This window comes from Rhinichthys klamathensis, unplaced genomic scaffold, assembly GCF_029890125.1.
Source record: "Rhinichthys klamathensis goyatoka isolate OS25496 unplaced genomic scaffold, OSU_Roscu_1.1 h1tg000874l_1, whole genome shotgun sequence".
In the NCBI taxonomy this organism is placed as follows: domain Eukaryota; kingdom Metazoa; phylum Chordata; class Actinopteri; order Cypriniformes; family Leuciscidae; genus Rhinichthys; species Rhinichthys klamathensis.
Window position 1 is genome coordinate 235,543 of NW_026607235.1, and position 26,958 is coordinate 262,500.

General features: G+C 39.6%; 1 protein-coding gene across 1 annotated transcript; it reads right to left on the reverse strand.

Moving 5' to 3' along the window:
- Positions 1 to 1,672: 1,672 nt before the first annotated feature.
- myef2 (myelin expression factor 2) lies at positions 1,673 to 25,299 on the reverse strand. The gene is made up of 17 exons (XM_056243953.1): positions 25,154 to 25,299; positions 23,790 to 23,977; positions 18,909 to 18,961; positions 18,367 to 18,374; positions 17,382 to 17,475; positions 17,117 to 17,305; positions 15,792 to 15,945; positions 14,307 to 14,356; positions 14,163 to 14,223; positions 13,953 to 14,051; positions 11,368 to 11,409; positions 11,198 to 11,278; positions 8,068 to 8,157; positions 7,862 to 7,918; positions 7,172 to 7,347; positions 5,786 to 5,837; positions 1,673 to 1,842 (listed from the first exon to the last, which is right to left on the reverse strand). The coding sequence occupies exons 1-17, from the start codon at positions 25,276 to 25,278 to the stop codon at positions 1,679 to 1,681; spliced, it is 1,683 nt and encodes a 560-aa protein (XP_056099928.1). The 5' UTR covers positions 25,279 to 25,299; the 3' UTR covers positions 1,673 to 1,678.
- Between the last annotated feature and the right edge of the window lie 1,659 nt (positions 25,300 to 26,958).

Consider the following 26,958-nt stretch of genomic DNA (forward strand, 5'->3'; position numbering starts at 1 on the left):
GAATCACTGAAGATATTAGGTCTTGTTTACTGGAAAAAAAGTTAGTTTGAGCTTAAAACAAGAACTAGTATCTGCTAATGGAGTTAGAAATATCTGAATTCAAAGAGAAACAAGATTATATTTCTGACTCCATTAGCAGATATTAGTTCTTGTTTTAAGCTCAAACTCATTTCATTGACTTAAATTGATCTTCAGTCATGTCGCTTCTCCGGTAAATGTGTCTCGATTTAATAATGTTTCGATATTTGTGCTGGAAAACGAGACAAACACTGATTTTTGTTTTAGCGGTGTACGGTATGTAAGTTTCCCCCCATTAGTTTATTTATTTCGAACGAACAAAACTGAAACGATGGTCCATTAAAAAAAAGTGGTGCTTTTGATCTCACTATATCACACATTTACAGTCAAATTAATATACTCACATAACACCTGTTCTAACACTGACTTTCACATTTTACTTTATATGCAGTATTTCCAATCATGTTAAGTCATTAAAAATCAGCTATTTTTTATTAACGAAGCAGAACATCTTTAAACAGTACAAGATACATTTACTTGAAAGCAGATTTAAAGTCTTGTTTACTGAAAAATCTATTAAAATGAAGTGAGTTTGTGCTGAAAACAAGAACTAATATCACCAATGGAGTCAGAAATATAATTAGATTTCTCTTTGAATGAAGTTGATTCTTCTTTTAGACTCAAAACGAGTTAAAGAAGAATAGTGTCGACTGATGGATTGTGCTGAAAAGCGTTTAGTCTTGTTTATATGTCTGAGATGGTTTAACATGCTATTTAGCTTCTCAGGTAGATGTTGATTTAATAACTCTCTTTAATGGAAAACAGTGCAGTCATACGTGTACGTCAGGGTTACATCAGCATCCGCTTCATCAACTGGTTTCTAAAACTTGCTCAGGGATTGTGGTCAATGTTGTGATAAAAGTAGTTATTTGGATAAATCTGGTTTAGCACTGCAATAAGACTTTCTTTTACGAGTAGTAAAATCACTGTTCAAATGTAATCTTAAAGATTGTTGGTTGCACTGGTTTATCTCCTCTTCCTCTACCTCAGATCATTCCTCCGCACGCCGGGGTCTCATTACTGGAACACTGCATTACAACACTAATAAACTAATACTACCATCATGCAGCTTTGTTTTTTTAGTACAGAAACGAGATTTTGAAGGGTCAATTTTCATTTTAAAACATTTATTTTTATTTCTTATTCACGCGAGTTTGACTGATGCATCTTCAAAGGTTACAGCTAGATACAACATGAAAGATTTTATGAGAATTTTTAAATCTTAATTTCAAGACCTGAAAGACAGTCTAACATTAAATTGTTGCAAATATTTTTTTTCCAAAAAAAATTTTTTTATTAAGAAAATTCCTAAATTTAGAGGACTTAAAAGTAAAAAAAAAAAAAAACAGCAGAAGTTAAGAATGTTTTGTGAGTTCTGGACGTGTTCCTCAAACACACACAAACTCACCGCCAGACAGAATTTACAACAGCCGACTTTTTATTTTTTTTTAAAATCTGGACACAAACGCCTTACAAATGTAAAAAAAAAAAAAAAAAAAAAAAAAAGCAAAGCGAAAGGCGTCGTCGTTCAGGAACATTAAAAGGCTGCGAGTGTTCGGGTGTGACAGTCGAGATGTTTCTAAAACCCGAGACGAGCGGCTCAAGCGTTACGGTCGATGCGCACGTCTACCTCGCGGCCGTTGATCTTCGTCCCGTTCATCACTCGACAGGCTTTCTCTGCGCTCTCGGGGCCGTCGAAGCGCACCGTCCCGCAGCCTTTAGACCTGCCGTTCTCCATCTTGATCTCAGCGTACATCACCTGACCTGCAGGAACACAGCGTGCAGTCAGCGCAGAGACGCCTCGGCAGAAATTACAGATACACACACACACATACATAATGATACAAAATTAATTATATACAATTATAATAAATAAGTTTAATAAATTATATTTTTATGGGAGTTATTAATTTATAGTTTTATTATATGAAAGTACATTCAAAAATTGTGTAAAATAATAATGAAAATACTACATGTATATATTTTTTATTTATAATTTTTGTATTTTTTTCCTACTGTTAACCCTTTAGGCGCCAGAGGTTTATTCCTAAAACGTTTGATTTTGACATCTTAGGGTGTATTCACACCAGGAAAGTCCGATAGTTCACTTGCTTTGGTCCGGACCAAAACATATATATATTTTTTTTTTGGTACGGTTCGCTTTCACACTGCTCTTTTTGCAAGTGAACCAAATTTTGTAAACAAAACCACACGTGTGCTAAGGTCATCCATTCATTGGACAAGGATTCACAAGTAGGGAAATCAGGAAGTGCAAAAAAGGCTCAGCATGGAGATATTTCGTACTGCAATATTTGTTATTTTACTAATTTTGTGTTATTCTGTACAAACACAATATGAAGAAACTGCGCAGAAGACGGATAAGGTATAAAGTTTTCATTCATAGAGAGGGGCTATGTTCACACATTCAAATAATGAGATTCTTATTGTATATACTGCTAACAAGTGCTGTCAATGTTAACGCTTGCGATTAAGTTTGTCCAGTTTAACGCAGCATCATCCTTGTATTGTAACTATCGTTACATTATATGAACTGCAAAAGCTTTTTTTGCATCTATGCGTGATTAGACTAAAGAGAACGCGCTGTATGTGAATGTCCTGATGCACACACTCACTCATCCATTCCATTCCAATGACGCACACACACGACGCGCAGAAAGACGCGCAACAGTATCGTGTGGCCAGACAGCGCGCCGGAATGGAATTCTCTTTCGCACTTGAACAACAATAACACAAACCATTATGCCAAAATCTCCGACTACGGAAGCCTGTTAACTCAAAGGCGCCGTGCCGTGCTTTCTTGCAGTTGGGTCGGTTCATGTTCACACCGTAAACGAACCGTACCAGAGTTCGTGTGGAAGCGTACCGAGACCACCTCTTCAGCTGGGTCTCGGTTCGGTTCTTTGGTCCGCACCCGAGTTCGATTGCTGTATTCACACCTGCCCAAAAGGTCCGCACCAAGGGGGGAAACGAACTAGAGTTCGATTCAATCGAACCAAACAAGGCAGGTGTGAATACACCCTTAATTTCAAAAGGCTATATCTTAAAAGTGATAAAAGATAGAGACTTTCTGTAAATTAGAGAAATATTAAGGATGACCCAAAGTGTATGTAGGGATTACATTTTCCCCATCTAATTTGCATATTATGACGTCATATGGTGGTGGCAATCTTGAGTTATAGAATTTTCATGGAAAGTCACGTGTTTAAATGATAAAATGTAGCACTTCTTTCCCCCCAAAATGTCCCTCACCTTCTGTATGCTATATTGCACAACAGTGAATGCTCAGGTACAGGTCCTTCTAAAAAAAATTAGGATATTGTGATAAAGTTCATTATTTTCCATAATGTAATGATAAAAATTAAACTTTCATATATTTTAGATTCATTGCACACCAACTGAAATATTTCAGGTCTTTTATTGTTTTAATACTGATGATTTTGGCATACAGCTCATGAAAACCCAAAATTCCTGTCTCAAAAAATTTGAATATCATGAAAAGGGTCTCTAAACGAGCTATTAACCTAATCATCTGAATCAACTAATTAACTCTAAACACCTGCAAAAGATTCCTGAGGCTTTTAAAAACTCCCAGCCTGTTTCATTACTCAAAACCGCAATCATGGGTAAGACTGCCGACCTGACTGCTGTCCAGAAGGCCATCATTGACACCCTCAAGCAAGAGGCTAAGACACAGAAAGAAATTTCTGAACAAATAGGCTGTTCCCAGAGTGCTGTATCAAGGCACCTCAGTGGGAAGTCTGTGGGAAGGAAAAAGTGTGGCAAAAAACGCTGCACAACGAGAAGAGGTGACCGGACCCTGAGGAAGATTGGGGAGAAGGACCGATTCCAGAGCTTGGGGGACCTGCGGAAGCAGTGGACTGAGTCTGGAGTAGAAACATCCAGAGCCACCGTGCACAGGCGTGTGCAGGACATGGGCTACAGGTGCCGCATTCCCCAGGTCAAGCCACTTTTGAACCAGAAACAGCGGCAGAAGCGCCTGACCTGGGCTACAGAGAAGCAGCACTGGACTGTTGCTCAGTTTTGCATGTCATTCGGAAATCAAGGTGCCAGAGTCTGGAGGAAGACTGGGGAGAAGGAAATGCCCAAATGCCTGAAGTCCAGTGTCAAGTACCCACAGTCAGTGATGGTCTGGGGTGCCATGTCAGCTGCTGGTGTTGGTGCACTGTGTTTTATCAAGGGCAGGGTCAATGCAGCTAGCTATCAGGAGATTTAGGAGCACTTCATGCTTCCATCTGCTGAAAAGCTTTATGGAGATGAAGATTTCATTTTTCAGCACGACCTGGCACCTGCTCACAGTGCCAAAACCACTGGTAAATGGTTTACTGACCATGGTATTACTGTGCTCAATTGGCCTGCCAACTCTCCTGACCTGAACCCCATAGAGAATCTGTGGGATATTGTGAAGAGAAAGTTGAGAGACGCAAGACCCAACACTCTGGATGAGCTTAAGGCCGCTATCGAAGCATCCTGGGCCTCCATAACACCTCAGCAGTGCCACAGGCTGATTGCCTCCATGCCACGCCGCATTGAAGCAGTCATTTCTGCAAAAGGATTCCCGACCAAGTATTGACTATTGAGTGCATAACTGAACATAATTATTTGAAGGTTGACTTTTTTTTGTATTAAAAACACTTCTTTTATTGGTCGGATGAAATACGCTAATTTTTTTAGACAGGAATTTGGGGTTCTCATGAGCTGTATGCCAAAATCATCAGTATTAAAACAATAAAAGACCTGAAATATTTCAGTTGGTGTGCAATGAATCTAAAATATATGAAAGTTTAATTTTTATCATTACAGTATGGAAAATAATTAACTATCACAATATGCTAATTTTTTGAGAAGGACCTGCATATAGTAAGTAGCAAACAAACTGTGTAAATCATTACTAATAAATGGTAGAAACAAACCGAATGCATGTAGTGGTTGGCCTTTTGCTGTAGAGATTTTCCATTTACTACATACAGTAGGCACTCTGATTCCATGTATGGGGCACATATATATTATTCATAATATGACACACAAACACAAGTAGACTAGAGCTGTTTAGTTCAAGCGCTCACTCGCACAGATCATGAGTGAGATGACACGAGCAGCGCGGCCAGATCGAGTGTGCACAGCTCGGACTGCTGTCATTGTCATCGCGACTCCTCACCCTGCCTCCACGTCGCCCCCTAACTGTCCTATGAATACTTCGGCCTCCTCTAACATACCCAGTGGCATTAGACAAAGTCTCCACCACAATACTGTCGCCGCGATCGCGGAGAGGCTCTGATAAAACGGCTCAGTCGCACACCAGCTCCACTTTTGATCGCACTGATTCAATGCGCTCTAACTCGAAGATTTTGTTTAGAAGCATGACGTTTTTTTGAGTCGGGGATGAAGTGTGACATGTCTGCCATCCAGTGGAGGGGAGGTCGAACGAAATTTGACACCCAATTTGACAAAATCAGCCGTTTTATTCAGTGCCGCATCTTGTTGAATAAACTCGACCGTGGCGCCTAGAGGGTTAACATCGCTTTGTAACATTTCTGCTTTTACCCCCTAATAATTTGTGTTAAAATGTTTTATGCATATATGTGTAAATATTTTCAGTGTTATTTTCTCTTAAACCTAATTAACATTCAATTTAAAACCAGAGAGAGTCGAGATTTGCATCACGTACCGCAGTGACTGAACTTCTCCTTCAGCTTCTGCCAGGTCAGATCATACGAGAGCTGCGGACACACACACACACGTCAGTGACACACACACACACGAGAGCTGCGGACACACACACACACACACACACACGAGAGCTGCGGACACACAATTCCCGTCAAACACACGTCAGTGGCGCACACAAGTCAGTGGCGCACACACGTCAGTGACACACACACACACACACACGAGAGCTGCGGACACACACACACACACACGAGAGCTGCGGACACACAATTCCCGTCAAACACACGTCAGTGGCGCACACACGTCAGTGGCGCACACACGTCAGTGGCGCACACACACACACACGAGAGCTGCGGACACACAATTCCCGTCAAACACACGTTAGTGGCGCACACACGTCAGTGGCGCACACACGTCACACGTCAGTGGCGCACACACGTCAGTGGCGCACACACGTCACACGTCAGTGGCGCACACACGTCAGTGGCGCACACACGTCAGTGGCGCACACACGTCAGTGGCGCACACACGTCAGTGGCGCACACACGTCAGTGGCGCACACACGTCAGTGGCGCACACACGTCAGTGGCGCACACACGTCAGTGGCGCACACACGTCAGTGGCGCACACACGTCAGTGGCGCACACACGTCAGTGGCGCACACACGTCAGTGGCGCACACACGTCAGTGGCGCACACACGTCAGTGGCGCACACACGTCAGTGGCGCACACACGTCAGTGGCGCACACACGTCAGTGGCGCACACACGTCAGTGGCGCACACACGTCAGTGGCGCACACACGTCAGTGGCGCACACACGTCAGTGGCGCACACACGTCAGTGGCGCACACACGTCAGTGGCGCACACACGTCAGTGGCGCACACACGTCAGTGGCGCACACACACACACGAGAGCTGCGGACACACACAATTCCCGTCAAACACACGTTAGTGGCGCACACACGTCAGTGGCGCACACACGTCAGTGGCGCACACACGTCAGTGGCGCACACACGTCAGTGGCGCACACACGTCAGTGGCGCACACACGTCAGTGGCGCACACACGTCAGTGGCGCACACACACACACGAGAGCTGCGGACACACACAATTCCCGTCAAACACACGTTAGTGGCGCACACACGTCAGTGGCGCACACACGTCAGTGGCGCACACACGTCAGTGGCGCACACACACACACGAGAGCTGCGGACACACACAATTCCCGTCAAACACACGTCAGTGACACACACGAGAGCTGCGGACACACAATTTCCATCAAACACATGTCAGTGACACACACACACACTCATACGAGAGCTGCGGACACACACGATTCCCGTCAAACACACGTCAGTGACACACACACTCATCTTCATACGTACGTTTCTCACAAAGATCTGGCATCCGGCCTTAGACCCCGCCCCCCTGTCACTCATTCCACCCATGTGACCACTGTACTGGCCGAAGCCACGCCCCATGTCCATGTTTCCCGCCATTCGGTCAAAGCCAGAATTCATGCGGTCCATTCCCATATTGAGCATTCCTCCTCCTCCTCCACCTGGAACACACACACACACACTCAGATGACGTGCTTACACATGCCGTATTGGTTCTGATAAAAACAACAGAGCAAGTAATAAAATGCAACTGGTAATCATACACAAGTATGACAGTAACACACTGTATTTGATCAGTCGTCACGGAAACACTTTACAGTAAGGTGAACATTAATATTAGTTGATTACGAGCAACACATTTGTTACCGTATTTATTAATGTGTGTTAATGATGTATTTATCTAATGTCTAACTATTCACTGTTAGTTCAACTCAGATCAGATCATTAAATAATATTATATTTTAATAATGTATAACTAAATGTTGAACTAAGATTAATAAATGCTGCAGAAGTATTTCACTGTAAATGTTGACTTGTGAAATTAACTACTAATAAAACCTTCCTGTAAAATGTCGCCGATGGAATACTTTTATGATAGAAATTTGATTTGTGTCAATCATAATGAACTGTATATGAATGTATTTTCAAGTTGTGTGTGTGCGTGAGATGAGTGACCTAATCCAGAGCCAATGAGTCCTATCCCAGAATTCCCCATTCCTGCATATCCTCCAGCTGATGGGAAAGAGAACAGACGTCAGTGACCATCAGCACACACACACACACGCTCTCACACACACTCACTCTCTCTCTCTTACACACACACATACACTCTCTCCCTCTCACACACTCTCTCTCTCTCTCGCTCTCTCTCTCTCACACACCTCCAAACGAGTCTCCGAACTGGACGCTCATTCCCAGGTCACTCCTGCCGAAGTCTCTGTCCATCCCCGACATTCCAGAGCGATACATGTCTGCACACAAACTCAAGCATGAGACCGACAGCGAACAGACAATCCACACGTGTGTAGCCCATATCCCATGATGCAGTGCTTCACTGGACCCCGAGCTGCTCGCATAAAGAGCCGAATTTCACTCTGAAGCTTGACAATTTAACATTTGAACTGGTATCAGAAACTAGATTTTTTATATATACAGGGTGTCTACAGATATAAACAAGTTAAATTTAAGACTTTAAGACCTTTTTAATGCCACTTTGAATGAAATTTAAGACCAAACCTGTGATGGAAATACACATTATTTTACATACGTATATGTAATATTTAATGTTTAACCTAAGCAATTGAAGTAATTTAATATCAACTACTTGTTTATTGAACTAAAATCAATGTAACATTTGCAATCGTGAGAATATTCAGCAAAATAGCTCCTGTCATGTTACTTAACTATATCTTATGATAAAAAAAATAAAAATAAAAAACTATATCATGTTATAAATAAAAAAACTCAACATTTTTTATTTTTACCTCAGTATGTTTCTTCTGAGTTTTTTTATGTGCTGTTATGCACGTTAGTTTTGATTTCTCACTTTAAAATCTCTCACACAGACAGGCAGCGTGAGTCTCAACAGCGCTGCAGGAATACATTACAGGGCTCGACATTAAGCCTTTTCATGTGCTTGTCCTTTTGACAATTCACTTGTCCGAGTAAAAAAGTGGCTTTGTCCGGATTAAGTTAATTTATTCTGAAGCAATATTCTCAGTGTTCAATCAGCTTTGATATTTAAATCGGCATATTGTAATATCTGCACCTTTAAAGGGCAAATTTTAAATTCCTAAATTTGATCAATAAATTAAATTATTTATAATAATAAGACACTATAGGGCTGTTACCCTAGGTAGGGCTGATCAAATTAAATCATTTACACTGAAAAATTACAATTGCATAAAATAATGTTATGAAATTGATTTAAATATACAAATAAGAAACGTTGGAAAGAATGATACTACTTTTAAACATAACACTAAACCGCCAGTAGGTGGCGGCAGGCGACCGTCTTAATGAGTGAGTCATTGAGTCATTCATACAAACGATTGGTTTAAACGGTTGATTCATTCAAGAATGAGACAGATGTTAATGTATGGGTCATTGAATCTTTGACTCAACCGATTCGATCAAAATGCTGAATCATTCAGTAATGAAAACAGTGAGTGTTCCTGTGAGATGCGCCGTGGTTCTGCTGTGATTTTTGTTTGGAACTATTTTCGCTGCTGAAACAGAACAAAAACAGCCAATATTGCATCTAAAATGTAAGTGACTTAATTTTAACTGTTTATTGAACTGTTGTAGGAAATCAATGTCACATTTTCAATCGTGATGGTATTCAGGAAAAATAATTCAGTTTGCTTAACATATGTTAAACATATAAAACTCCACATTTAGATTTATTATTGGCAGTATGTTGTTAAATGAGTGTGTGTGTTGCGCTCATTTGTGTAGATTTCTCCTCGAGAGGCTGCGCGAGCGTCAACAGCGCAACCTTACCGTCAGTAATACATTTATTATCCACAATCGATAGCAACTTACAATAAAAGTAATAAAATCAGAATCATTCTCTCGGTTTAGTCATTCCCTCGTTATTTTTGTTTTTGTTGATGTTCTCATCAGGCGGACAAGCGTTAATGTCAAGTCCTGCGTTATCATTATCAATCACTGTTTATGTAATAAAATCAGAATCATTCTCACGATTCGATGCTTTACTGGTTATTAGACGGACATTGGGTCCGTCAGACTGGAGAAATTTTAGCGGTAATGTGACCAGAAATATTTAAGACCCATAGAATCTGAATTTAAGACATTTTAATACTTAAGGCCTTTTATTAGGAAAACTTTATTTAAGACATTTTAAGACTTTAAGGACCCGCGGCCACCCTGATATATATATATTCATATGCTGTCAAATCGATTAATCACGATAAACTGCATCTAACATAATTATTTTGAAGTGTTGGTGCTTTATGTAACGTGTTGTGTAAGTGATAATTCCCGTTTGAGATTTGTGCTGTACAGGCCACCATACAGACTTCTTCAAAGGATTTGCTGATTTTATATCCTAGTACTGTCTGTAACTAAAGTCCTAATTGTTGGTGATTTTAATATCTGTGTAGATCATGAAAGACGTATTGGGCATTTAGAGATATTCTGAACTCTATAGGAGTTAGACAACCCGTGTCAGGACCCACTCACTGTCGTAATCATACTCTAGATCTAATATCATCACAAGGAAACAATGTTGATGCAGCAGAGCGGTGACATCTCAGATCATTATCTAGTTTTATGTAAACTTCATTTAGCCAAGGCTGCAAAACCAACTCTGTTACAAATATTTTTGTAAACTGGTAAAGCTGTAACAGTAACAAATATGAACAGATGTGAATTGTATCCCTCTACAATAAAAACTTAAAGAAAAAAAGAGAGCAGCCTGAAAAATGGAGCGCTGCTTAACGAAAAGCAAAACTAGAGGTATTTCGCATTTCATGGAAAGATAGCACTATTGCACACAGAAAAACTGCTAGATCAGCTTATTTTTCGTCTCTCTTAGAAGAAAATAAACACAACCTGAGGTATTTATTTGAAACAGTGGCTAAACTAACGAGAAATAAAGCTTCAAGCTCATACGTTTGCAAGCAGCACAGCAGGGATGACTTTATGAACTTCTTTAGTTGCAAGATTGATAATATCAGGGAGAAAATGATGACTATGCAACCATCTACCACAGTATCGCATCAGACAGTGCGTTGTAGTCTCCCTGAGGAAAAACTCCATTCACTCAGTGCTATAGGAGAGGAAGAATGGTCTAAACTTTTAATTGTCTAGTCTTTAAATCATCTAAATCAACAACATGCATGTTAGGCCCTATACCGACTAAGCTGAACATTCTTGTATTTCTAAAAATCGCAATATATATTAAAGAAAAGCATCACAATGTCAATTTTTTCCAATATCGTGAAGCTCTAACAGAAAGACAGACAGTTGGATGGGATGATGTTTTACCTCCCATTCGGCCCATGGATCCCATGTCTCTGGCACCGAATCCTCCCATGCAGTCCATGCTGGAAAACCCCGCGCTCATCCCTGCGCACACACACACACACACACACGTGAGCGCCCTCACAGCTGACCCTGAGACGATCCGCTTCAGATAAACGTGACGTCTCTCTCACCACTCATGCGGTTCATGCTGCTGCATCCCGGCCCGTCCATTCCTGCGGGATCAACCAGTCCTTCATTACCCATCAATCCCAGCCACTGCTTGATAATGCAGCTGATACATTACATATTCTTACTGGTGACCAATGAACGTCACATTTCATGGTCTTCGTCTCATTCATTTCAGTGAATGAACTGAACACATTTAGTAAATCAGTCCATTTATAGACACTAGTGCTGCAACAATAAATCATAAAGTTTGTGTTTACATAATATATGTGTGTATACTGTAGGGATGGGCAGATGAAGCACTGAGGCTTTCCCCTGAATGTTTCGGGAAAAGATTCGAAGCATCAAGAGTGTTAAACAGCGCCATCTTGTGGCAGGACACATTTACAGCAGCCGTGTTTATGAGCAGATCATGGGTAACACAACGGCCTGCGCACTCATGAAGCACAAATAAAAGCCTGACAACGCTAAATGCTCAGTTTTCTAATTATAGAATTCACATATTAAAGTGGCAATAAATGTAACAATTATATTAATACTAATGATAAAAAATACCAACAGAGTTGCTTGATGCAAATAAATGTTGGTCTAATTATTTTATGGTTTCTATGCTGTTTATGAGTCAGAATATATGATCATGTAACATAGGCTATAGGCTTATTTATATATAAATATATTTTTATATAAAAATTAGTAAATGGACTTGCAGAGTCGTGGTCTGCGTACTCGATACGCGCTTTGAAGCTTCAGTGTCAAATGTAACATCACTAGCATACTTAGTATAATTATTTTGTATATATAAATACACACATGCATGTAGATATTTAAGAAATATTTGCATGTATATATATTTATTAGGGCTGGGCAAGTTAACATGTTATCGCGTTAACGCATTTATTAATTAATGCTGACAATTTTTTTATCGCACGTTAACGCAGTTTTTTTTTTTTTTTTTTTTAGTCCGTTGCACACTGGGTCTGAATAGGACATATGCCTACAGTCAAACCATGGATCACAGGAGGGGTGGGATGTTGGTCAGCCAGCAAATAACCCACCCAAACCAGCAGTGGAGGGGCTTTGGCAGGTTCTCTCAGGTGAACAGAAAGGGAGACAGCGCTCCGCGAGTGAATGACAGGCGCTCTATGGATAGTAACCATGGCAACGGCTTCTGCGCGCTACGCAGCTGTAGCCTTTTTAACTTAAATTAAAATTATACATAACTTTACCTGATGTGCCTGCGTGTAGTTTAGCGGGGATGCTCTGCAATGTGAATTCCCTTCTGTTGATGTCCTGATAACTATTTAAATATTGGAAACTCACAAACAGCGAGCCGAGGATCAGTCTCTCTTCCAATGATTTGTACTGCGAGTGCGCGTCGTGTACAAAAAGTTATTGACGATCAAAGTCCTTTTAGACAATTCAACTTCGGCAACGGGCGGGCGCGGGCGCGGGCGTGAGGCGAGCGCGTGAGGCGAGCATGACCGCAACAGTTTCACAGAACGCACCCGCTTGTCGGTGCACCTGTGCTCGACCCACTTCACCTCACTCTAGGCTGATTTATACTTCTGTGTCGGACTTACACTACGCGTTGGTTGGTTTTACTTCTGCGTCGTTGTCCGCGTTGACGCGCAATTACACATGCAGAGGGAGAGTGTGAAACCCGTGGAGCGGTTCTAGCAATCACAGCGCTTGCGGTGCGCGTAGAATTGACGCGTTGTTACATTTTTGGAGAGGTGCACGTACGACGTAAGTTCGACGCAGAAGTATAAATTGGGCTTTACCTCTGTTTAATGCAATCTTAGTGTACGTGGGAAACCATGGCATGACCAAACCTAAGCTACTATCAGAGAAGTAACGTTGGTCGACTTATATCTAATGACCTCTGACTACATAGACTGTTTCTGCTGCTAAAAGACACCTGTTGATACCTGTTAAGAAAAAAACCAAGAAAACTGGACTCGTTTTAACAAGCTAGATAAAAGGTAAAGCCCTGGCAGTGGCAAATAGCTTTGTTTTAATATTTGATTTGATTACATTAATGTTTAAGTTGAGATTTACAATAAATAATTTATTGCTGTGTGGGAATACTGCTGGTATAAAGCACATTATTTGTTTAAAGTTTTTGCAACCCACATGTTATTACACTTTTGTGTATATAGCAGTACATTTAAATCAAAAGTGAGTAATACACTACTTTAGAATTCATTATTAAAGTTTGCGCGTAAGAATGTGATTAATCGCAAGAAAATCATGCGATTAATCGTGATTAAAAATTTTAATCGTTGCCCAGCACTAATATTTATACATCATTTATATTATATATAAATATTTTATACATTAACACGTTTTTCTTAAATATATACATGCATGTGTGTGTATTTATATATACAAAATAAATATACACAGTATCCACACATATATTATGTAAACAAACTTTTATTTTGGATGCGATTAAACATAATATAAACCAGTTAATTTAATGATTAATTTGCAAATAAATGTTTTCAAACCCTCCAAAATGTTCAAATAAATCAAATTAAGCATGCAGTATAATATCTGCATAAATACTTAAGAAAACATGAGCACAAACCTCCAGGTCCCATGGAGGCCACGCCCCCTCCACTGAGACGGTTGGCATTTATTGGCTGCCCGCCGGGACCCAAACCCATACCGATGCCGCCCAGACCTCCTGCAACACACATCACACACGCATGAACATATATAATCATACACTTACATATACATATAGATATAGACACACAGGTCAAATATAGCCTGATCCGGCACATAAAGCTCGTACTGGGTAACTGTGGCGCTTTCTCCGCTGGCCGGAAGTCATCTGGAGGAAGTGATTTATCGTCCTACAGTAAAACAAACACATGAATGGATGCAGAAGTGCTACTATGCTTCATAAACACGAGCTGTACAAGAACAAACGTCTCACCATTTTCACATGCATCTGTCTGTCAAACAGCATCTGGCCATTGAACATGGCTGTGAGTGGCAGTGAAGGAACACACACACACACCTAAAAAATAACATTTACAAGAGCTTCTGACAAAATGGTAATTGCTGTAGTTTAATTACAATTTTTAGCCTTAATTTGAATTATTATTAAAAAAAAAAATAATTATGTGTGAGTGAATGGGTTTGACTCCCTCCTGAAGACTTAATTTGTTATTACTGGATGAATCAACGTTTTTGAACAAATCTCTTCAACAAATGATTCAATGACATATTTTAACAGTCGCTTGTCGCCACCTACTGGATGCAATTGTAATCATTATTTCAAGCGTCAAACTACTTTCAAAACCTGATTTAGTCTATTTTGATCGCTACTGTAGACATCAGTGTTTATATTCAATCATACATCCAAATGTTCTTATCGGGCCGATAACAATAAAAATGAACATGCACTGCCGTTCAAAAGTTTGGGATCGGTAGGTTTTTTTAATGTGTCTCTTCTGCTCACCAAGGCTACATTTATTTGATTAAAAATACAAAAACAGTAATATTGTGAAATATTAATACAATTAAAATAATAAAATCACTGTTTTCTATGTGAATATACAGTAAAGTGTAATTTATTCCTGTGATCAAAGGTGAATTTTCAGCATCATTACTCCAGTCTTCAGTGTCACATGATCCTTCAGAAATCACTCTAATATGAGGATCTGATGCTCAAGAAACATTTATGATTATTATCAGTGTTAGAAAGAGTTAAAAAAAAAATCTGGTTTCTTTGATGAATAGAAAGTTCAGCATTTCTTTGATATAGAATCTTTTATAACATTATAAATGTCACTTTTGATCAATTTAATGCATCCTTGATGAATACAATTTTAATTTTTTTTTTTTTTTTTTTTAGTAAAATTAAAAGCATTAATCCCCCCCTCCCCCCCCCCCAAAAAAAATCTTACCTCAAACTTTTGAACAGTAGTGTATAAAGTTATAAAAACTACATTTATAATGTTACAAAAGATTTCAAATGCTGTTCTTTTGAACTTTCTATTCATCAAAGAATCCTGAAAAACAAATTGTAAACCGTTTTCAACACTGATAATAATCATAACTCTTTCTTGAGCATCAGATCATCATATTAGAGTGATTTCTGAAGGATCATGTGACACTGAAGACTGGAGTAATGATGCTGAAAATTCAGCTTTGATCACAGGAATAAATTACATTTTAAAATAGATTCAAAATAAAATGCATATTTTAAATTGTACAAATATTTGATGATTTGTTTTGTATTTTTAATTAAATAAATGCAGCCTTGGTGAGCAGAAGAGACTTATTATAAAAACATTAAAAATCTCACCGAGCCCACACTTTTGAGCGGCAGTGTATATGGGCCGATACAGATATTGCACATCCCTAAACAAAGAGTAGTGAATAATCTTGTATCCGCAGGTGTTGGTGAGGATACAGAGGGCTTGAACGGCCTCCAGCGGCTGCTCGAAGGACACCGTCCCCATCCCTCGGCTCTTCCCGTCTTTATCCTCTTTCACGTCTGCCCTCCTCACGGTGCCGGCCATGCCGAACACCTCCTTCAGCTTCTTCCAGCCCACCTTAAAGTCCAGCTGCGGAGAACACACACACACAGGAGTCAGGAGCTAAAGCAGAGCGTGTGCTTAAGATTACACACAGACTATGAATCAGTCAAATTAAACCGCAGTTAATAATAATCATTTCCTACTGCTCAAGTATCTTTATTTCACAGTTAAATACTAATAAACGTTAAAAATACTAATTTATGGAGGATATGCGTGAGACGTCACCGTTGGCCGGAGTGACTGCGGTTACTCAGTGGCAGCATTTGTTTTCAGCATTAATGCCACGAAAAACACACAAAACGCATCTAAACCGGGGAAGAGCTTTGAAATCGACTGTATAAATAGATTTGACAAGAAATCTGAGGGTGTATATTTTCAGACTGATGAAAGCTACAGAACAGAGACGCAAATGGATCCGCGATTCACAGAAACAACGACTCCAGGCAGAGAACAGTGGATTACAGTTTTCAGTCTGTGTCGAAATGCTGAATTATGGGGTAAAATCACACTATATTGTATTGACAACTCATCAATTAAATATTTACCATCGTAGATTCTGCATAATTGGACGTTTTTAAATAAACACTGATAAAAGCGACACAAGTTTTAGAGCTGGACGATATGATATATAACAGTGATATCATGGATTTACACCTATATTGTGTTTATATAAAGCGTTCACAGGCTAATTTGCTTTATGTTTTTCCCGGTGTGGAAATCAGGCTCATATAAACGTGAGGAAACACGACTCCTGCCGCATGTCCATATCCACGATCACCGGATCTCTGGTCAGTCGTAAGAAACTCTATATCGAGGCCAAGCTTTAGTTTAAACTGATAATTGTTTGTTGTACTCGTTTATTCACAGTTTCCTCTATTGACTCCAGTCACTCCGCAGCTCTTCCGCCACTCAGTCCGGCTGAGGGAGTGTGTTCCCAGTGTTCAGTTTACATTCCCAAACGATCATTTTGCAATTAATTGTAATAAAGCAGTGAGATTTGTGCATGCAGAAGGAGTCTCAAACATGTGTTGTGCTCCAGAAGCAGCTCGGGTGTGCCTCAAGGCTCAGTCCTGGGCCCGCTTCTCTTCTCTATCTACACGTTACCACAGATGCGACGGCTTACATTCCCACTGTTATTCTGCTAATAAAGTGACGTCAGTGCAAACCCTCTACACTCGAACCGCAGTGACGGACTCACGTTGGCCACGAACACGGTGTTTCCCAGGCGCCCGGCCTGCAGCGCGCTGATGATGTCAGGAGGGATGTTGGGGTTGTTGGCGATGGAAGGAGGAACGTTAATCCCGACGGGACCGTCCTGTCCTCGACCCGCTCCGAACATCCGGCCCGATCTCTGCAGAACACGCCGCGCATGATCCCCGTCAGGGTCCTGAAACAGGCAGACACACTCATCACACACTGTCTGCACAAACACACACGCGGGATGAAGGGATCTGATCGCTTACCTCCTTAATGTTCAGCGGCCGTCCGTTCAGATCATGTTTGCTCATGACTTCAATGGCTTTCTTCACAAACTCTTCATCTTTGAACTCAACCACACTGAAAGAGACGAGCAGCGGTCAGGACAAGTGTGTGTGTGTGTGTGAGAGACATTAAATCTGTACTATTTATGTTATAGAACAATGTAAGTGATTACTTTTTCAATGTTTAGAAAAAAATTAATTATAATAATTTCTGACTTCCTATAAAGCAATTTAAGTACCTTTATTTCACAGTTGATTAGTTTTTATAAAGGTTTGGGAAAACATAAATTAAAATAATTAATTAGGGAAATCTCCCTTATTTTCAATGTTCAATGTTGACAGCTATGAATAAAGTACAGTAGATGAACGCCAAGGTTATGGGTTTGATTCCCAAGGAATGCATTAAAAAAAAAGACGTATAATTGTAATGCAATGCAAGTCGCTTCAGATAAAACACATGCATTTTCAAGCACTACTTTTTTGGTTTACAAGGACTACAATCAGAGATCTCGCTAATTTAAAACAATATCTTTATCCTCTTTCAAATTCTAAAAAAGGTAACCCGATAAATAAACATACTAATAAAACAAAATGGTACAAATAAAGTGCAGCACATGCACAGTATGCAATGTTTCGCAACATTAACCATTGATTGACCTGAAGAATGAAAGCAGTTTCATATACTTGGATATTTATATGAGCAATATCACGCTCAAAGTCATGCGAAATGTCTTTATATCTTTATCAGACAGGCTGCAACATTAATTTTGAGTGAAAATATTGTTTCATATAAAAAAATTCACAAATTTTCAACAATTCAAGCACCTCTTCATAAATAAGGCTTTTTTCAAGGGTTTTCCAGGACTTAAGTTTAAAAAAAGTCAAATTTAGGTGCTTTAAGCACTTTGTTCGAACTCTGCGTTTAGTTTTTGCTGAATGAATTCATGTGTTGTGAAGCGGTTCTTACCCACAGCCCTGCAGACGCACGTCCCAAGAAGAAGAGGAAGAGGAGAAGAAAGAACATCATCAGAATCACTTCAACTCATTTATCATTAGTGCTTCAGAAAGATCAATTACAACATGCTCATGAAGTACAGGAGCGTTTTAATCAGCTCGTTTACATTTCATTGGGACGTGGCTACAGTGAGATGGACAAATGAAAGCAAATAAACTCAGAAAGGGGCAAATGAAACTGGATCTTGTTGTTACGGGAAAGAGAGAACGGATCAAACGGACAGATGGATGAAGGGGTTTAAGGAAAGACACCTGACAGATAGATGACTCTCGTAGGTCAGTTGGCGTGATCTTAAATCCAAATAAAAAAACACCTAAGCAATCATCAGATGTGAGACAGATGGACCCCAGCCAAACGGGTCAGCACCAAAATAATCATCATAATGGTCTTTACTGTAACATCAACACACCATCCATCCCAAAGGTCAAAGGAACAACAGTGTAATCGGCTCTACCGGAGTGCGATTTTAACCTCGCAGATTCACCAACACTTACCCTTGACTTTCCTTCTCCATCCTTAAAGAGTTCCACGTATGTAACCTCACCAACTACATGAGACATACAAAGGGAAAATACCACAGAGAACAAGGCATTTAAATCACCAGTGGATCGCCCCGAGTGCAACGCTACAGGAACACATACACCTGAACCCTGCGGCCCGCTCCACGAGCGCCGCCTCAAACCGATGCATTTATTCCACTATATACAGGTGCGAAGTAGCGCCGCACGATTAACCGCAACTCATGTGATCGCACTTAAAGGAGCAGTTCACTTTAAGATGAGAGTTAGCCCATGATTTACTCTCCCTCAAGCCATCCTAGGTGTGTATGACATTCTTCTTTCAGACGAACACAATCAGAGTTATATTAAAAAATGTCCTGGCTCTTCCAAGCTTTATAATAGCAGTGGATTGCAACCAACAGATTGAAGCTCAAAAAATGCATCATTTATATAGTGCATTATAAAAAAATATATAAAATAACAAATTTAACATCATAAAAGTGCATCTGTCCATCAAAAAAGTGCATCTGTCCATCATAAGTGCATCATTTATATAGTGCATTATAAAAAATATATACATTAAATTACATTAAATTTAACATTATAAAAAGTGCATCTATCCATCATAAAGTGCATCTGTCCATCATAAAGTGCTCCACACAGCTCTGGCGGGTTAATAAAGGCCTTCTGAAGCAAAAAGAAAAGAAAAATATCCATATTTAACATGTTACAAAGTCAAATTCTAGCTAAACGAACATAGGCAATCTACTTGAAGCTAGTTATTACACTTTATAAAGTTAAATATGAATATTTTTCTAACACAAACACACCGTTTTGCTTCAGAAGGCCTTTATTAACCCGCCGGACCCGTTTGGAGTTTATGACGGAAAGATGCACTTTTTTGAGCTTCAATCTGTTGGTTGCAATTCACTGCCATTATAAAGCTTGGAAGAGCAGGACGTATTTAATATAACTGATTGTGTTCGTCTGAAAGAAGAAAGTCATATACACTAAGATGACTTGAGGGAGAGTAAATCATGGGGTAACTTTCATCTTAAAGTGAATTACTCCTTTAAAACGAGTTGGTTTATCGCGATTATGAAATGGCAAATGCTGTGATTATTAGTAATGTGCAGCGTGTCAGTGAAGCACGGCTCAGTAAACGCGGCTCACTCTGAAAACACTGAGTTTGAGTATAAAGTGCATTTGAACATGAGAAGCATTTATGAACCTCTTGTCCAATGTTCCCTCTAAGCTGCGCGCGTGCGTGGCCGCGCACTTCTGATGCCTCGGCCGCGCACTTCTGAAGCGGCGGCGCGCAGAAAAGAATAAAATGCCACGCAGATGACTGAGGCGAAATGTGTGGGGAAATCCATTTGATTGTAGTTTATGTGAGAAATAATTGCAGTGCTCTGGTCAACCGCTATAGAGTGAAAACTGGTGAATGCAGTTTACAGGTTTCATAGAAAGATGATGTGAGCGCGTGTGATTGGCAGTGAGTCGTGTGTGCGGACCAAATAGCTCAATACAAGAGGCAACGAGAAACTCATAGACGTGCAATAAAATCACATCATCATATTTTAAAGAAGAGTGGTTTGATTAAAGTGGTGGAAATAACGGTTGATGAACACAGAACGGTAACACACCCACCCGCGTGCAAACTCAAAATACATTAGTTTAAATAGATGTTTTTGTGTGTGCGGGAGTTTCAGGGATGGTTAGATTATAAAAGAGTTCACATTCACTTTTCTTGAAAATATTTAGCTAATAGATCTATTTAAATGCTTCAGTTTGTTTTCATATTATAATAATATAATATGTAAACAAATTGAAGCATTTAAACTGATATATTATATCACTTCAAATACTTCAATTCGTTTTTTTTATATTATATTATATTAGGCCTATATTTTATTATATTATAATCCTAAATAAAGAATCTCACAAGGGTATTGTTTAGGGCTCCTTGCCATTAAAAGGTTTGAAACCCCCTGCTAAAGAAAATATGGGAAATTCATAAGCAATAAACAATCATTTAACTTTGATGGTTTAATGCTTCCTGTACACAATTAATTCACTGTACAAAAACACTTTATGGTTTTCCCAAACCATCTCAGTGTAACAGCTTAATTTTCTTCCATACTATATTCTATTATTGTAAAGAATTGAACTGTCCTGCAGAAGATTTTGTAAATTATTTTTCATAGGATTTCTTGCTAAAGACTGTACAGTTAACAGCACTGTAAAAAAAAAAAAAAAAAAAAAAAAAAAAAAAAAAAAAATCAGGTAACCTAAAATGTGCTTCATTTAGAGACTTCTTAATTTGTTAAGAAGCTTGTTTTTCGAAAATATGATTTAATACCAATAAGTTACATCAAGGGTCAAATAACATAGAAATGGCACATTCAAGTTAAAAGTTACAACTGAATGTTGAAACCATTGTGTTTCTACGTATGCTGTACAGGTCAGGTATAAAGAATATTTTGGCTCAGGTGGCGAAAAATGTCCGCCCAATAGAAAAAAGTTTTGCTCAGCAAGAAAAAAAATTAGAGGGAACATTGCTCTTGTCCAACAAAAGACAACATTTAACAACATGCTTTTACTCCAAACTCACTTCATCAGGACAGCTGAGCTCGTCCTTCTGTGAGATGATTCGCTTCTCACACAGAATACGGCAGTCGTGTGTTTATTAGTCGTGTTTAATCAGAGCGTTTCAATCTTCTGTTTATTCAGATACAGAGAGTGTGAGGCCGATAGGGGTTTCCTGGAATCATGTGCTTTAAAAATGTGGTGTGTTTTTTTTCTCTTATGACAAATCTTATAAGGAATATTACTTAATTAATCTGCTTCTTAATTTGGAGGAAACCAGCCTTTGTTTTTAATTTCAAGATCAGAAATTCAACACCTAAACACAAAATTGGTTTTAAAAATAAGAAAGCTGCAAAGTGTGTTTCAATCTGTAAACATTTTCATATTTTTCACATCTCATGCAAAAAGTGTGTGTGTCTGTTCTACGCTCTCTGGTGTTCAGAGGGATATGTGGTGTGTGTGTGTGACGCTCTCTGGTGTTCAGAGGGATTTGTGGTGTGTGTGTGTGTGTGTGACGCTCTATGGTGTTCAGAGGGATATGTGGTGTGTGTGTGTGAGACGCCCTCTGGTGTTCAGAGGGATATGTGGTGTGTGTGTGTGACGCTCTCTGGTGTTCAGAGGGATATGTGGTGTGTGTGTGTGTGTGACGCTCTCTGGTGTTCAGAGGGATATGTGGTGTGTGTGTGTGAGACGCCCTCTGGTGTTCAGAGGGATTTGTGGTGTGTGTGTGTGTGTGACGCTCTCTGGTGTTCAGAGGGATATGTGGTGTGTGTGTGTGTGTGTGACGCTCTCTGGTGTTCAGAGGGATATGTGGTGTGTGTGTGTGTGTGTGACGCTCTCTGGTGTTCAGAGGGATATGTGGTGTGTGTGTGTGAGACGCCCTCTGGTGTTCAGAGGGATATGTGGTGTGTGTGTGTGTGTGTGACGCTCTCTGGTGTTCAGAGGGATATGTGGTGTGTGTGTGTGTGTGTGACGCTCTCTGGTGTTCAGAGGGATATGTGGTGTGTGTGTGTGTGTGTGACGCTCTCTGGTGTTCAGAGGGATATGTGGTGTGTGTGTGTGTGTGAGACGCCCTCTGGTGTTCAGAGGGATATGTGTTGTGTGTGTGTGAGACGCCCTCTGGTGTTCAGAGGGATATGTGGTGTGTGTGTGTGAGACGCCCTCTGGTGTTCAGATAGATATGTGGTGTGTGTGTGTGAGACGCCCTCTGGTGTTCAGATAGATATGTGGTGTGTGTGTGTGAGACGCCCTCTGGTGTTCAGATGGATATGTGGTGTGTGTGTGTGAGACGCCCTCTGGTGTTCAGATGGATATGTGGTGTGTGTGTGTGAGACGCCCTCTGGTGTTCAGAGGGATATGTGTTGTGTGTGTGTGAGACGCCCTCTGGTGTTCAGAGGGATATGTGGTGTGTGTGTGTGAGACGCCCTCTGGTGTTCAGATAGATATGTGGTGTGTGTGTGTGAGACGCCCTCTGGTGTTCAGATAGATATGTGGTGTGTGTGTGTGTGTGTGAGACGCCCTCTGGTGTTCAGAGGGATATGTGGTGTGTGTGTGTGAGACGCCCTCTGGTGTTCAGATGGATATGTGGTGTGTGTGTGTGAGACGCCCTCTGGTGTTCAGATGGATATGTGGTGTGTGTGTGTGAGACGCCCTCTGGTGTTCAGATGGATATGTGGTGTGTGTGTGTGTGTGTGAGACGCCCTCTGGTGTTCAGAGGGATATGTGGTGTGTGTGTGTGAGACGCCCTCTGGTGTTCAGAGGGATATGTGGTGTGTGTGTGTGAGACGCCCTCTGGTGTTCAGATAGATATGTGGTGTGTGTGTGTGTGTGTGAGACGCCCTCTGGTGTTCAGATAGATATGTGGTGTGTGTGTGTGTGTGTGTGAGACGCCCTCTGGTGTTCAGATGGATATGTGGTGTGTGTGTGAGACGCCCTCTGGTGTTCAGATGGAGGAGTATTTACCACCGATCACTGACAAACTGCACATAAAATAATCGTAGTCCTTGCCAAATCGCGTGCGGTTTCATTGCGATTAATCGTGCAGCGCTAGTGCAAAGATGTAGAAAAATCACAGGTTTGACCACCCACCTGTACAAATCCTTCAAAATATCAGTGAGATCAAGCTACAGTGAGAGACTACAGCAGATACCAGAATAGCCTAGAGTCAAAACATATTCACACCGGCCAGAACAGCGTCCAAAGACGAAGAACAACCGCTCCGCTACATGACAGATACGAGAGAGGGAGAGGACGGGACGGGGACGCTGCGCTGTCTGTGTGCGTTACCTTTCTCGCGCATTAGATCTTTAATAGCCTGCCACTTCATATCATAAGGGATATTGCTAATGAACACCCGGTTCCTGAGCGAGGCCTTCTTGTCTCCGCCAGCGTGCCGCTCTTTATACGGATGGTAGCGGTGAGACTTTCGGCCCCCGGAGCTTTTCTCTTTGGGATCCGGCTTCTCCTCGGCGTCGCTGCAGAAACACGGAGAGGGAAAAAAACTTCAACACACATAAAGCAGTCCAACTACACAGGCTAAAGGCCTATAATTTTTTTTTTTTAAAAACATATATAATACATAAATAAATATATATTTATGATATAATAAATAAATATATTATGGCTGTCAACATTAACGTGTGTGATTAATATTTTCAAATATATTTAACGCAATTAGTTGAGGAGATTCCCCCCTTCCATATGTGAAGCGCTTTGAGGTCCCAGAAAAAGCGCTATATAAATGTAATGAATTATTATTATTATTATTATTAATTAACGCAGCATCCGTTTTTTATGTCTTTCCTATTGTGACGTATATAATAAACCTAACATTATATTATTTAAAATTGAACTCAGGCATTATATTGAGGCCCTAAAAGATGCAAGAAATAAAAAAGTAAAACATGTATAGAAATTTTAAATCCATTTCTTTTTGGAATTTTTTGTAAGTTACCCCCTAGGCTCTATATATATATATATATATTTTTTTTAAAGTTATTTCTATTTTAATTTTATTTTTTTCTTTCTGTTGTTTCCTTTGTTGGTATTATAAATGTAATAGATAACAGTTGCATACATTGTGATACTCTATATACGTGTATATTGTTCTGTTATGCAGTGAATAAATTAAAAGAACAAATGTAGGGCGGGGCTTGATTTTGCCAGTGAGGATTTGATTGGATGGTTGTGATTTGCTGCAATATTCCATTAAAACCCCTAAGAATCGTCCATTTTGATTTCATGGTGACTTTAACAAAAACTACATTGAAAATAAACTATGAGTGCGAACTAATGCGCTCTACACACGAACAGTCGCTAATGATGCGGCGGTTGCCATGGGTTACCGCTTTGATTGGCGCGCGCCACTAATGAAAGCAGCGCCACACAACAAACCGATGACAGAAACATAACGTTACGCGCTGAGAGGAAAGGAAAATTTGAAGAAACTATCTTAAGATACACTCGCGACGAACCGAGTGCATCTTAAGATAGTTTCTCCATTATAATTTCTTCGTGACGAACCGCGACTGATCTGAAGATAGAAATAAACATGAATCTTTCCTCTGTGAACGCGCACAGGCCGCGCAAACAACACACACGTAATAGACGCAACACATGCAGTATTTGAGATTTAAAAAGCTCCAAATTACGTTTTAACGCCATTTGTGTTCTCCTCTGTCTGTTGGGGCTCCGGTTCTCCTTCGTCAGTCGGAGAATCCCCTGATTCTTCTTGCTTGTTGTCAGTGAGATCGAGTGCCAGCTCCGCGTCCGCCATCACTGCTGATCTCTCTCTCAAGCGCGCGTCCGCGCTCAGTTATCGCGAGAAGACGCGAGAGGAAAATGGCGGCTGGATTTTGCAAGAGGCTGAAATGTTTTTTTCCCGCTAAAATCTGTGAAGGCCCCTGAGATAATGTGTTCCTCATAGCTTTCAAAGTCAAGTCACTTATATGTCTATAGCGCTTTATACAATATAGTATCAAATAAGATTCACAGTTATAACTATTATCCTGAAAAAAACGTAGGTTTTCGCTTTCAGTAGCTACTGTATGTGAACCACCAACTCAAACAGGAGTATTCGTGCTGTTCCAGAAATATGTCTCTCTTGTCCTATTGCCGTCTTTTATTAGATCAGACATACATGGTGAAACTTGAAAAATTAATTTATTGTGCAAAAGTTAATTTATTTCAGTAATTCAACTTAAAAGGTGAAACTAATTATAGCTAGGAAAACCTTTTCACAATATTCTAATTTTGAATGTGGGGTTTTCATAAGCTGCAAGCCATAATCATCAACATTATAACAAATAAAGGCTTGAAATATCTCACTTTGCATGTAATGAGTCTATATAATAGGCCTATATTAGTTTCAAGTTTTAAGTTGAATTAGTGAAATAAATGAACTTTTGCACGATATTCTAATTTTTCGAGTTTCACCTGTACATGTGAAATTAACTGGGCTAGAGTGTGGGCTTTGCCACAAAAAAATATTTATGTACAATAAGATAAAAGAAAAGTCTAAAATTATACATCGTTGCTATCCCACACATTTTTTTTTTTTTTTTTTTTTTTTACAAAGGTTTATTTCTGAGACTTTGATGCAAATTGCTCCTGGTCTCCAAAATGAAGATTTCTCTCATTTATATTGGTATTGTGAGTGTACTAAGAATTTTTGGAAAAACATTTAAAGTTTTTTTTTTTTTTTGTGGTAATATATAATTCCTGAAATCCCATTGAAATATGAAAATGTTATTCTGGGTTATACACATTGTGAAAAAGGACAGTCAGATGTTGTTTGTTTACTCAATCTAATTTTGTTTCTCGCTAAGTATTTTGTACAAACGTGTAAATATTGTAAGTGTAAGCCTTTCTCTGTTAAAACAGTTTATGTATTTGATTTCTGACTCTTCCAATAAGAAGACTGTAAAGACTGAATCTTTTAAAAAGGTATATTATTGTCCTGCTCCCTGGCATGTAATATGTGTTACTTTTGTTATAATATATAAAAAGTAGTCATCTTTATTTATATAGCGCTTTTACAATGCAGATTGTTTCAAAGCAGCTTTACAGAGATAACAGAAAAATAATGTTATAATAATATTGTTAAATATAAGATTAAATGTCCCCAAATAAGCAAGGCAAAAGCCAAGGCGAAATTACTGTGCAATAAACTCGTTTTATAATAACAATAGAGCAACAAACGGATGGGAAAATCCCACAGATCATCCTCGTTCCTGTGACCCAATCATAAGATTTTTCAAAACCCAATTAATATAAATGTGTAAAATATTATTTGGAAAATATTTAGTTTATATTAAATTACATTATTACTGTTTTCTACTAACTTACTGTTAGATGTGTTTTTCATGTGTTCACTTTCAAATGTTGAATTTATTTTAATAGCCTATATATTTTTCGTTATTTAATATTATTTTATTATTAAGATTAATTTGTCTTA

What these genes read in the sequence shown, in the direction of transcription:
- myef2 (XM_056243953.1), bottom strand. Translation starts at nt 25,278, where the DNA reads ATGGCGGACGCGGAGCTGGCACTCGATCTCACTGACAACAAGCAAGAA. An exon ending in ACACCGTGTTCGTGGCCAAC is followed by an intron (nt 15,946 to 17,116) that starts GTGAGTCCGTCA and finishes TGTTCTCCGCAG; the next exon opens with CTGGACTTTAAGGTGGGCTG. An exon ending in GGAGAAGTTCAGTCACTGCG is followed by an intron (nt 1,843 to 5,785) that starts GTACGTGATGCA and finishes GTGTTCCTGCAG; the next exon opens with GTCAGGTGATGTACGCTGAG.